The sequence below is a fragment of the Pan troglodytes genome, chromosome 9 (assembly GCF_028858775.2).
Source record: "Pan troglodytes isolate AG18354 chromosome 9, NHGRI_mPanTro3-v2.0_pri, whole genome shotgun sequence".
In the NCBI taxonomy this organism is placed as follows: Eukaryota; Metazoa; Chordata; class Mammalia; order Primates; family Hominidae; genus Pan; species Pan troglodytes.
Window position 1 is genome coordinate 105441248 of NC_072407.2, and position 13250 is coordinate 105454497.

General features: G+C 36.9%; 1 protein-coding gene across 3 annotated transcripts in view; it reads left to right on the forward strand.

Annotated features, from left to right (window-relative positions):
• Positions 1 to 13250, forward strand: part of DYNC2H1 (dynein cytoplasmic 2 heavy chain 1) — a 374133-nt gene that overhangs the window by 284924 nt on the left and 75959 nt on the right. For all 3 annotated transcript variants that reach the window (XM_063784470.1, XM_063784471.1, XM_063784472.1), the window contains one exon: positions 10530 to 10739. In XM_063784470.1, the coding sequence (XP_063640540.1) occupies positions 10530 to 10739 (210 nt within the window). The remainder of the gene's footprint in view (positions 1 to 10529; positions 10740 to 13250) is intronic.

Here is a 13250-nt window from a genome sequence, read left to right on the forward strand (position 1 = left end):
TCATAGATAGCTCTTATTATTTTGAGATATGTCCCATCAATACCTAATTTATTGAGAGTTTTTAGCATGAAGCGTTGTTGAATTTTGTCAAAGGCCTTTTCTGTATCTATTGAGATGATAATCATGTGGTTTTTGTCATTGGTTCTGTTTATATGCTGGATTACATTTATTGATTTGCGTATGTTGTACCAGCCTTGCATCCCAGGGTTGAAGCCCACTTCATCATGGTGGATAAGATTTTTGATGTGCTGCTGGATTCGGTTTGCCAGTATTTTATTGAGGATTTTTGCATTGATGTTCATCAGGGATATTGTCTAAAATTCCCTTTTTTTGTTGTGTCTCTGCCAGGCTTTGTTATGAGGATGATGCTGGCCTCTTAAAATGAGTTAGGAAGGATTCCCTCTTTTTCTATTGATTGGAATAGTTTCAGAAGGAATGGTACCAGCTCCTCCTTGTACCTCTGGTAGAATTCAGCTGTGAATCCATCTGGTCCTGGACTTTTTTTGGTTGGCAAGCTATTAACTATTGCCTCAATTTCAGAGGCTGTTATTGATCTATTCAGAGATTCAACTTCTCCTGGTTTAGTCTTGGGAGGGTGTATGTGTTGAGGAATTTATCCATTTCTTCTAGATTTTCTAGTTTATTTGTGTAGAGGTGTTTATAGTATTCTCTGATGGTAGTTTGTATTTCTGTGGGATCGGTGGTGATACCCCCTTTAACATTTTTTATTGCATCTATTTGACTCTTCTCTCTTTTCTTATTAGTGTTGCTAGCAGTCTATCAATTTTGTTGATCTTTTCAAAAAACCAGCTCCTGGATTCATTGATTTTTTGAAGGGTTTTTTCTGTCTCTATTTCCTTCATTTCTGCTCTGATCTTAGTTATTTCTTGCTTTCAGCTAGCTGTTGAATGTGTTTGCTCTTGCTACTCTAGTTTTTTAATTGTGATGTTAGGGTGTCAATTTTAGATCTTTCCTGCTTTCTCTTGTGGGCATTTAGTGCTATAAGTTTCCCTCTACACACTGCTTTGAATGTGTCCCAGAGATTCTGGTATGTTGTGGCTTTGTTCTCGTTGTTTTCAAAAAACATCTTTATTTCTGCCTTCATTTCGTTATGTACCCAGTAGTCATTCAGGAGCAGGTTGTTCAGTTTCCATGTAATTGAGCGGTTTTGAGTGAGTTTCTTAATCCTGAGTTCTAGTTTGATTGCTCTGTGGTCTGAGAGACAGTTTGTTATAATTTCTGTTCTTTTACATTTGCTGAGGAGTGCTTTACCTCCAACTATGTGGTCAATTTTGGAATAGGTGTGGTGTGGTGCTGAGAAGAATGTATATTCTGTTGATTTTGGGTGGAGAGTTCTGTAGATGTCTATTAGGTCCACTTGGTGCAGAGCTGAGTTCAATTCCTGGATATCCTTGTGCAATTTCTGTCTCGTGGATCTGTCTAATGTTGACAGTGTGGTGTTAAAGTCTCCCATTATTATTGTGTGGGAGTCTAAGTCTCTTTGTAGGTCTCTAAGGACTTCCTTTATGAATCTGGGTGGTGCTGTATTGGGTGCATATATATTTAGGATAGTTAGCTCTTCTTGTTGAATGGATCCCTTTACCATTATGTAATGGCCTTCTTTGTCTCTTTTGATCTTTGCTGGTTTAAAGTCTGTTTTATCAGAGACTATAGGATTGCAACCCCTGCCTTTTTTTGTTTTCCATTTGCTTGATAGATCTTCCTCCATCCCTTTATTTTGAGCCTATATGTGTCTCTGCACGTGAGATGGGTTTCCTGAATACAGCACACTGATGGGTCTTGACTCTTTATCCAATTTACCAGTCTGTGTCTTTTAATTGGAGCATTTAGCCCATTTACATTTAAGGTTAGTATTGTTATGTGTGAATTTGATCCTGTCATTATGATGTTAGCTGGTTATTTTGCTCGTTAGTTGATGCAGTTTCTTCCTAGCCTTGATGGGCTTTACAATTTGGCATGTTTTTGCAGTGGCTGGTACCAGTTGTTCCTTTCCATGTTGAGTGCTTCCTTCAGGAGCTCTTGTAGGGCAGGCCCGGTGGTGACAAAATCTCTCAGCATTTGCTTGTCTATAAAGTATTTTATTTCTCCTTCACTTATGAAGTTTAGTTTGGCTGGATATGAAATTCTGGGTTGAAAATTGTTTTCTTTAAAAATGTTGAATATTGGCCCCCACTCTCTTCTGGCTTGTAGAGTTTCTGCCGAGAGATCCCCTGTTAGTCTGATGGGCTTCCCTTTGTGGGTAACCCGACCTTTCTCTCTGGCTGCCTTTACCATTTTTTCCTTCATTTCAACTTTGGTGAATCTGACAATTATGTGTTTTGGAGTTGCTCTTCTCGAGGAGTATCTTTGTGGCATTCTCTGTATTTCCTGAATCTGAATGTTGGCCTGTCTTGCTAGATTGGGGAAATTCTCCCTGATAATATCCTGCAGAGTGTCTTCCAACTTGGTTCCTTTCTCCCCATCAGTTTCAGGTACACCAATCAGACGTAGATTTGGTCTTTTCACATAGTCCCATATTTCTTGGAGGCTTTGTTCATTTCTTTTTACTCTTTTTTCTCTAAACTTCTCTTCTCGCTTCATTTCATTCTTTTGATCTTCAATCACTGATACCCTTTCTTCCAGTTGATTGAATTGGCTACTGAAGCTTGTGCATTCATCACGTAGTTCTCATGCCCTGGTTTTCAGCTCCATGAGGTCATTTAAGGACTTCTCTACACTGGTTATTTTAGTTAGCCATTCGTCTAATCTTTTTTCAAGGTTTTTAGCTTCTTTGCGATGGGTTCAGACTTCCTCCTTTAGCTCGGAGAAGTTTGATTGTCTGAAGCCTACTTCTCTGAACTCGTCAAAGTCATTCTCTGTCCAGCTTTGTTCCGTTGCTGGTAAGGAGCTGCGTTCCTTTGGAAGGGAAGAGGCACTCTGATTTTTAGAATTTTCAGCTTTTCTGCTCTGTTTTTTCCCCATCTTTGTGATTTTATCTACCTTTGGTCTTTGATGATGGTGATGTACAGATGGGGTTTTGGTGTGGATGTCCCTTCTGTTTGTTAGTTTTCCTTCTAACAGTAAAGACCCTCAGCTGCAGGTCTGTTAGAGTTTGCTGGAGGTCCGCTCCAGACCCTGTTTGCCTGGGTATCAGCAGCAGAGGCTGTAGAACAGCCAGTATTGCTGAACAGCAAATGTTGCTGCCTGATCCTTCCTCTGGAAGCTTTGTCTCAGAGGGGTACCCAGCCGTGTGAGGTGTCATTGTGCCCCTACTGGGGGGTGCCTCCCAGTTAGGCTACTCGGGGGTCAGGGACCCACTTGAGGAGGCAGTCTGTCCGTTCTCAGATCTCAAACTCTGCCCTGCTTCGGCTCACACTCGGTGCGCTGCACCCACTGTCCGACAATCCGCAGTGAGATGAACCTGGTACCTCAGCTGGAAATGCAGAAATCTTTCGTCTTCTGCGTTGCTCACGCTGGGAGCTTTAGACTGGAGCTGTTCCTATTCGGCCATCTTGGCTCCACCCCTATCTTATTGGCTTTCTAAGAATCAGTCATGCACATAAAGCACACCAAAAGGCATTTCATGGAAAAATATACATCATTTGATTTTTAGGGGGGTATGGAGGCAAAGATAAACTTTTCAGTGTAAGTCAATTTTGGAAAAAAAAAAAAGTCTTCCTGTTGGTTTCCTTTAAGCAAGTACAAAAATCTCAAATGTATGATATTCTGTGTTATTCTTCATAACCCACCCTTCTCTCACACTCTTATATTCCTGAAACTTTTTTTTTTTTTTGAAACGGAGTTTCGCTCTTGTCACCCAGGCTGGAGTGCAATGGTGTGATCTCAGCTCACTGCAACCTCCGCCTCCCAGGTTCAAGCGATTCTCCTGCCTCAGCCTCCCTAGTAGCTGGGATTACAGGTGTGCACCACCATGCCCAGCTAATTTTTGTGTTTTTAGTAGAGACGGGGTTTCACCATGTTGGCCAGGCTGCTCTTGAACTCCTGACCTCAGGTGATCCACACACCTCAGCCTCCCAAAGTGCTGGGATTACAGGTGTGAGCCACGGCACCCAGCCAGAACTTAAAATGTAACAAAATAACTTTGTACTGAAAGGCATATGCCTGACACATAATCAGTACTCCATGAAAATTAGCTATTCTTCCTCTTAAATATCATGGTCTGTGTTAGGCCTCTTAATGTGAGATTGTATTGTTACTCTATTATTCTACTGTTTACCTTTTTACTTGATAGCTTCACAGAGCAGAATCATTCCTCAGGCCAAATTATGGAGAAGATATCATATTAAAGATACTTTCCTAGAAATAAAAATTTTTATTAATGTGCCATCTTTTCTATTAATAGCCTACTTTAAAAAATAATTTGCTTTAAAATTATTTACTCATTTCATATGCCTTGAAAGTTTCATAGTTTTTATTAAAATGGCAAAATCACAATTACTTTTGCACCAATCTTATTTCAAACAAAGGCTCCTTTGTATTAGTGTTCTGTAGGTTTCTCCTGATTTTTCTTTTAGAAATATGTAATAGCATTAGCTTCCATGCCTCAGATCTTTCAGAATACTCCTGTATTAGTCCATTTCACGCACTGATAATGACACACCGGGACTGGGCAATTTATAAAAGAAAGAGGTTTAATGGACTTATAGTTCCATATGGCTGGGGAGGCCTCACAGTCATGGCGGAAGGCGAGGAGGAGTTAAGTCACTTATTACGTGGATGCGGGCAGGCAAAGAGAGAGAGCTTTTGCAGGAGAACTCCTCTTTATAAGACTATCAGATTTCGTGAGACTTATTCACTATCACGAGTACAGCATGGGAAAGACCTACCCCTATTATTCAATTACCTCCCACTGGGTCCCTCCCACAACATATGGGAATTCAAGATGAGATTTGGGTGGGGACACAGCCAAACCATATCAATTCCCCTTCTCTTTCAGCCTTGGCTTTACTTGATCTACTAGTTTCCTGTGTTTTTGCCCTTTATTTCAGCTCTTCAACACTTCTGATTTAAACAATTTATTGGGTATTTATTACTTACCCTGGTTGAATTCTGCTTGCTCAATTAAATAACATATCTTTAATTGCAATTAAAACATGACTGTTTGGGTTTTATTTGATCCACTTGACAATTTGCTATGAAAAGGAATACGGATCTCCGAATCTGTAGGTTCCACATCTGCAAATTCAACCAACCATAGATTGAAAATATCCTGAAATAAAAAACACAATACAGTATAACAACTACTTATGTAATGCTTACTTACATTGTATTAGGTGTTATAAGTAACCCAGAGATTATTTAAAGTATACAGAATTATGTGTGCAGTTTATGTGCAAATACTACCGCATTTTATGTAAGAAATTTGAGCATCCATAGATTTTGGTATTGAGGGAGGCTCAATACCAAGAGGAGGGTAGGGAAGGGAATAAAAAAGGAAAGAAAATAGCATTATGAGTTTGGTGAGTTCAAAGAGTTGAAAGATTATAGAATTTCTAGCTACCCATTTTATAGGATAGCCATCTGCCTTACTGTACCAAAAGCCAATTATTAGTGGACAAACAGAGCTAATACAAAGGAGCTTTTGTTTGAAATAAGGTTGGTGCAAAAGTAATTGCGATGTGGATACCCTGTGCTATGGGAGGGGAGGGGATCCAATCCCCTGAGGTATGACTATAGTTGTTACTAGGTATAAAAGGTTTAGAAATCCAAGCTCTGTCCACTAATAACTGGCTTTTGGTACAGTAAGGCAGCCAGCTATCCTATGAAATGGGTGGCAAGAAATTCTATAATCTTTGAATTCCTTGAACTCACCAAACTCAAAATGCTGTTTTCTTTCCTTTTTTATTCCCTTCCCTACCCTCCTCTTTCCACAGTTTTGCCAGAAATCCACTTGTGGATTTAATTTAATGCAGATATGTACATAATATACAGACATGCAGATATGGGCATAATTTAATCCAGATATGTAATATTTTGACCTTTCTGATCGTAGATGCTTGGGAAAGTTGTCTGTTGAACTTGCATTAGTCAGTTATGACATTTTAGATGGCAAGTAATTGGAAAATTCAGCTCAAACTGACTTATGTGAAAAATGGAAATTTATGGTGTATATGATTGAAAAGGTGTTAAAATGTTTTTTTCATAGCTTGTTTCAAGAAACTTGCAAGAATGTCATGAGGACCCAGTGATTTCTATATACATATATATTTCTTATTATGTATTATGTATATCCTCATATATAATATATATTCTGAAAGATCTGATGTGCTGGAATATATACATGCATATGATCATGTATATTACATATGATCATTGTATCACTGATATACATATATATCATATATATATTTATGTATATGTACACACACACACACACACACCCTTCTCTGTATTGGCACAATTTTTCATACAGCATCTCTTTATTATCACAGAATTATTGCAGCTATTCTCTAATTTATGATCCCTCAGGTTCAAGTCTAGTAGAAAGAAACAGTTACCTATTTTTCAGAATACCCAGCAGAATTCTTACCACATTTCATTGTCTCTGTTTGGTCATGCTGCCATCCCTGAACCAGTCACTGTGGTCAAGAGAATGGAACACTCTCATTAGTTAAGCCCCAATTCAAGTTGCAAATTAATTTGTGGAACTGAGTTGAATCAACTCTTCCAGAACTCTGTGGACTAAGACTTGGGAAAGGCTTCTGCCCAGACGATAGGAAATGATTATCTAAAGAGGAATGAAGGGTTACTTGAGGGCAAAGGTAGAATTTCCATTACATGGAAGTGAAGGTATTTTTCCCTTTTCTTTAACCCTTACAGATCCACTCCAACTTTGTTTTTACTTCTAATTTTCTTTTTTGCTTTTTAAGGTGACTGTTCATCGAGTCTTTTGTTATCTTTATCTTCCTTATCATAGAAAACATACATTGAACCAAGACATGATCATATAATCTGGAAAAAAATACCTTTGTCCATTTGTTGATTACTGTTTTATAAGCTATGGATAAATACAGCAGAGGCTACATTTTACATCTTATGAATTTCACTGAGTCACATATCTAAGAAGGACTCTGATGTTACCTAGACTCTATATCAATCCCCATAACACCTTGTACAAGTGATAATCTAGTTGAGAGGTTGGCAAACTGCAGCTCAGGAATAGGCCAAATCTAGCCTGCTGCTAGTTTTTGTAAATACAGTTCTATTAAAACCCAGTCATGCCTATTTGTTTATATTGTCTGTGACTATTTTCATCCTACAACAGCAGAATTGAGTAGTTACAACAGAGACCTTACAGCCCACAAAGTCTGACGTGTTTACTGTCTGGACTTTTACAGATAAACACACTAAACTCTGGTCTACCCATTGCTTGAGTGTACTCTGCTGACAAAAATTCTTTCTGAGGGAGAATCATTTCTAAAAGCTCAATTATCAACAAACAAAAAGAATGCTACTTTCATGTGTCATCCATTCACTTAGGTCTAAAATAGTATCCCACCTAGGAAATTATTTCAGTTAAAACACAGACAACCTGGTTTCACACCTAAATTGTACCAAATTAGACAAATTTTTCTTGCCTAAATGCGTTTCCTTGCTTAATAGCTAAGTTTTAAATATTGATAACCTGTATACACACACACAGCATGGAGTACCACTCAGCCATAAAAAGAATGAAATTATGTCTTCTGTAGCAATATGGATGGAGCTGAAGGCCATTATCCTCAGTGAAATAACTCAGAAACAAAGTCAAATACCACATGCTCTGACTTATAAATGGGAGCTAAACAATGGGTACACATGGACATACAAAGTGGAATAATAGATATGGGGCACTGTAAAAGGTGGGAGGGTGGGTAAGGGTTGAAAAAATACCTAAATAGTGAACATTGTACTTCATAGGTGATGAGTACTTTAAAAGTGTGGACTTCACCACTATGCATTATATACATGTAAGAAACCTGCACTTGTATCTAAATCAATAAAAATAAATAGAGACAGAATGAGAGAAAGAAAGGAATTAAGAAAACCTTATTCCCTCCTAGCAGCTCCATGATCAGATAATGATTTTGCCTGTATACACTGAGCTTTTTAAGGACAAGATGAACTTTAAAATGTCAAAAGCAATCCTTCAAAAATATACAATTCAATCAATTGTATTTACTCAATTAAAAAAAAACCCCTAGTAATCAATTGAGTAAACATATGGCTGTCACTTGCTAGTTTCATCAAAAAGCATACTGCATAGTTGTTGCAACATACTCATTTTGTGATCGTTAGCTATATTTGAATTATAAATGTTTTTATTTTCAAGACTATGTAACATACAATTTAACATGTTGCCATTGCATAAATATGCTCCATTCATCTTTTGAGAATGTTTAAAGCAGCCGTATTTATTTTTAGAATTGAGTTAGTTTCAGCTTGGATATTGTGGGGATTGCTAAATCAACCTTTTAAAAAGTTTAGGCTGGACATGCTGGCTCATGCCTGTAATCCTAGCATTTTGGGAGGCCAAGACAGGTTGATCACTTGAGTCCTGGAGTTTGAGACCAGCCTGGGCAATATGGCAAACACCTGTCTCTACAAAAAATACAAAAATTAGCTGGACGTGGTGACGGGTGCCTGTATTCCTAGCTACTCAGGAGGCTGAGGTGGGAGGATCACGTGAGCCCAGGAGGTCGAGGCTGCAGTGAGCCACTCCAGCCTTGGTGACAGACAGAGTAAGACCCTGTCAAGAAAAAGTTAATAAATAAAAAATAAAATGTTTAGTACATTTAGCTACCTATTTTCTTGGATTGTAGATAAATGGAATCTTGCTTCAATGATCTAAGTTTGAGTGTTTTTGTTCTATTAAGTGACAGTGCAAACAATGCTATCAACTTAATAAAATGGATTAAAATCCACAAAATATACTTTGAAACAAACTAAATTAGTACTTGTTAATCTTGCTTGGTATATGATTGATAAATATTTAAATACCACATATTATTTACTTCCAGGAACCCTGTTTTAATATAAAGGATTACAGAAGGTCTATAACTCAAATTTTATTTGAATTTTATTACTTAGTTGATTTAGGATGGAGATGTGCTAAATATTATTTATTGCATGCTCTGACAAGTAGTTAATTCTAATTAATTTTTTATAATATTAGACATTTTCCCCCTCTGGATTCAGTATGTATGTATCTCAAAAATGATTTCAGAGTATTAATATTGTAAATGTAGCAGTGATAGGGATAAAATTGTCAACATTTAAGCTCATAGCCTGAATCTGCTTTTAGGAATGATTTTATGCTAATAAAATTTACTTAATGTTGATTTATTTAATGGCAGCAACCATGGTAGGTTAAATTACTTACTATGCTAAATAGATGAAAAAGCAACAGTGCCACCATAGACTCGTCAATGTGGCAACTAGTAGAATGAGGAGAAGGGATCCTTAATGAAGACTGTAAGCAGAATAGATAGAGAAAATTAAGATAATGAGTAGTAGGTAAGAGAATAGCACTTTCCAAAATTATTTCTTGGCAGTTCTTTGACACTTTTAGAATATTATTGAAAGTGATCTTTTTCTTTTAATTATTGAAAGTGATTTTTTTTTCTCTTAATAAGCTGTTTGGAAACAAATGGGATTCCTTCAGTTTTTCTTTAGAAACCCCAGAACTGTCATATATCACAGGCCTTGTTAAAGCATATATATAGAAATAAATACTAAGATATAATGTTCACTGATCTTGAGCACAAGATTTCGTTTTTGGTTTTACTGTGGTTTTGTGTTGTAATTTTCAAATTGAAAAAAATGCCCATTCACATTTTATTTTAAAACCATGATCTCTTCTCTCTTTGTAGTGGTCGAGTAGTATTGCAGTTGTTCTGATCTCTTTGCATTGACTTACGGGATGCCATTTTTTCTACTTTCTTTTCTTACCATACTATTACTTAATGTGGTTTCCCTTTCACTATTCTTAATTCTCATTTCCCACACCGTTTTTTTTTTTTTTTTTTTTTGAGATGGAGTCTCACTGTCGCCCAGGCTGGAGGGCAGTGGCACAATCTTGGCTCACTGCAACCTCCATCTCCGGGGTTCAAGCAATTCTCCTGCCTCAACCTCTTGAGTGGCTGTGGTTACAGGTGCACACCACCATATTCGGCTAATTTTTTTTTTTTTTTGGTATTTTTAGTAGAGGCGGGGTTTCACCGTGTTGGCCAGACTGGTCTCAAACTCCTTACCTCAAATGCTCCACCTGCGTTGGCCCCCCAGAGTGCTGGGATTACAGATGGGAGCCACCGCGCCTGGCCCACACACCGCTTTAAATGTTGAGGAACTCCAGAATTCCCTTCCTGTGTATTTGCTGACTTAATACATTTGACCGTTTATAAAATAAAAGCATTTCAAAATAGTTTTTAAAACAGAATAGAACAAAAGGTTTAAATAAGTTTCAAAGCGTTTTATATATCAGTGATCTGTGTTACTATTCGGTAAATATTATGACATTTTTCTTTTAGAATTCAAACCTGATACATCAGAAAGTGCCTCCTCCTAATGATCGACAAGGATCTCCAATACTGTCATTCATCATTCTTGAACAATTTAATGCTATTCGTTTAGTACAAAGTGTCCACCAGTCTCTTGCTGCTCTCAGCAAAGTCATCAGAGGAACTACTTTACTGAGTTCAGAAGTACAAAAATTGGCAAGTGCTTTATTAAACCAAAAGGTAAGCAAGTACTAACTGTATGTATTTTTATTTCATTGTTATAAGTGACTCCTCCATCACACATATATTTGTCAGGAATCATATAGTTAATAGCAGAAGACCCGAGTCACACTGGCTTAAGCCATATAAAAATTAATTGACTGATGTAACTGAAGAATCCAGTGGTATCTAGCATTATGCCAGCTTGATGTAGGAACTTAAATTGTCATTAGCATGTCAGTTTATGTTAGCTATCTAGTGTTACATATATAATGAAATCTATGTTGATTTCACTTTGGGGCAGGTCCCCTATACATGAGCTTGAGTTTTATATTCCGAGCTCTAAGTCCAACAGAAAGAACACGTGTTTTCTAGTAACACACACAAAAATCTTAGGATTTGCTTTGATTAAAACCAGTTGGCTCATGCGTTATGCCTATTCCCATACTAGTTCAGTGGGCAGTGTGTGCAAAGCTCTCACTGACCAAAGCTTCAGCCAAATGCCTCTTCCTGGAGCTGGGGATGGATTTATCTTTGCCTTTAACACATATACTGAGAGTAAGGAAATGATGATTACCAGTGAAAAGTCTAGATAGTTTTAGAAGAAAGGGAAATCAACACTTCTTGTGCTGAAAAATTGGACCATTTTAAATGATAATAAAATCCATGTATTTTATATCTATTTGATAGAAACAAAAATATGGGATGTTCTGCACAGATTTATTTTAGCTGTTTGGAGAATAGAAACTTTGCAGAAGTTGGTGTCTGGAAAATATTTCACTGGAGTGCTATAGGAATTAAGTTTTCTTTTTTTTTTTTCACCCCCCCGCCTTGCTGTTTGTACTCAATATAGGGAAACCTCTGATAGTCAACCTAACAGTCCTCTCTGTTTGAATATAAAATAATAGCCTTCCTAGAACTTCCTACATTCACATATACTAGCATTAAAATATCCAGTGCTTTTCTACATATACAGAAAGGTCTACTCTGGCATCCTTGTCTTCTTTTTTATTTTACCTTGAAAAAGAATCTGTTTTGCATTGTTTTTTCTTTGTACATACATTGCCATCTCTGTTAATCAACCATGATTATCAAAATACTATAGTTTTGATTTGTACCACAGATTGTAACTAAGTTGTTTTTAATTTGGAGTAGATATATTGTCAATCATGAAAGATTCTTGGCACAGTGAAGGAACCAGTTGGAAAGGATTTTAAACTTTCTAAAAACTTTATTTAATTAACTCGTTTAATCATCACAGTAACATCCTGAGTGACATACTGTTGTCTCCATTTTACTGTGATGAATTTGAGGCAGTGGGGTGTTACATAACCAGAATCACACAGCAAAGAGTTCCAGAATCAGGATTTGAATCTGGGTATGTCCTGTTGTCATAATAAACGTAAATGCTTCAAATTTATATATCAAAATATAAATGCTCTTGAGAGTATATATCTTTATCCAACTATATGCCATACTGAGTAAAATGTATCATTAAGACGAATTGCTGTTGAATTAGAAGAGAATAATAATATAGGAAGATGACATGTAGAAGAGAAGAGTAAGTCTAGTAGGACAGGTACACAATGAAGTATAATTAGGATTGGATCAGATTTTGAGGTCTCTAAAGCCAAAGAAAGGAACTTGGATTAAATGCTGTAGGCAATAATGATATTTATATGTAGAAATAATAGCGCAAAATGGCTAAGAATGTGACCGCTGGAATATGTCTGCCTGTTTGAGTTCTATTCTACCACATAGCAACTGTGTAACCTTGGGTAGGTTAATTAAGCATCTCTAAACTTCACTTTTCTCATTTGTAAAATGAGGGTAGTAATGGTACCTACCTCATGGGATTATTACCAGAATTAAAACATCATTAAACTGCTTGGCACATAGCAAGCACCCTACAAATGCTGTTCTTGTTATTGTTATTTTAGGATAATTTTATTATGAAAAGCTCTTCAAGCATTTATCTGGTATCATTGTGCAAAATAAGTTTATAGAAATAGGAATACCATGTAGATTACTGTAATTCCCATCTCAGGAAGAGGTAGTTAAGTTAGGGCCTGGAATAAGATATTTCAAGATGGTTCTATGTGATATTAATAAAAAATGTAAGAGGTAATTGGTAACCCATCAGAGACAGTGAAGAGGTAAGAGGTAACCCATCAGAGATAATGAAGGAGGTTTCAAAATATTCTGACATTTATAGGAGGGTGAAGTAAATACCTAAAGTAATAATGTTGGATAGTGCTTGAATTATCTGTTTTTGACTACCTTCTATTAGGCTGTGGTGAGCTCAAGTAATTGAAACCCCTGATGCAAGTAATACAGATGTATTCAGGAGGGATACTTCTAAGGGGTTGAGGGGAAAAATGCCTGTTGAGGGTCAACGTCTCCCTAATTCTGATGTAGGAGCTAGACTAGAGTGGTAAAATGCCCTGAAGAAACCAGCAAAAAAGAATACTTCTGAGATAATAAATAGGATTATTCCATATTGGAGGCCTTTTTGGACAATTGTTGTATGGT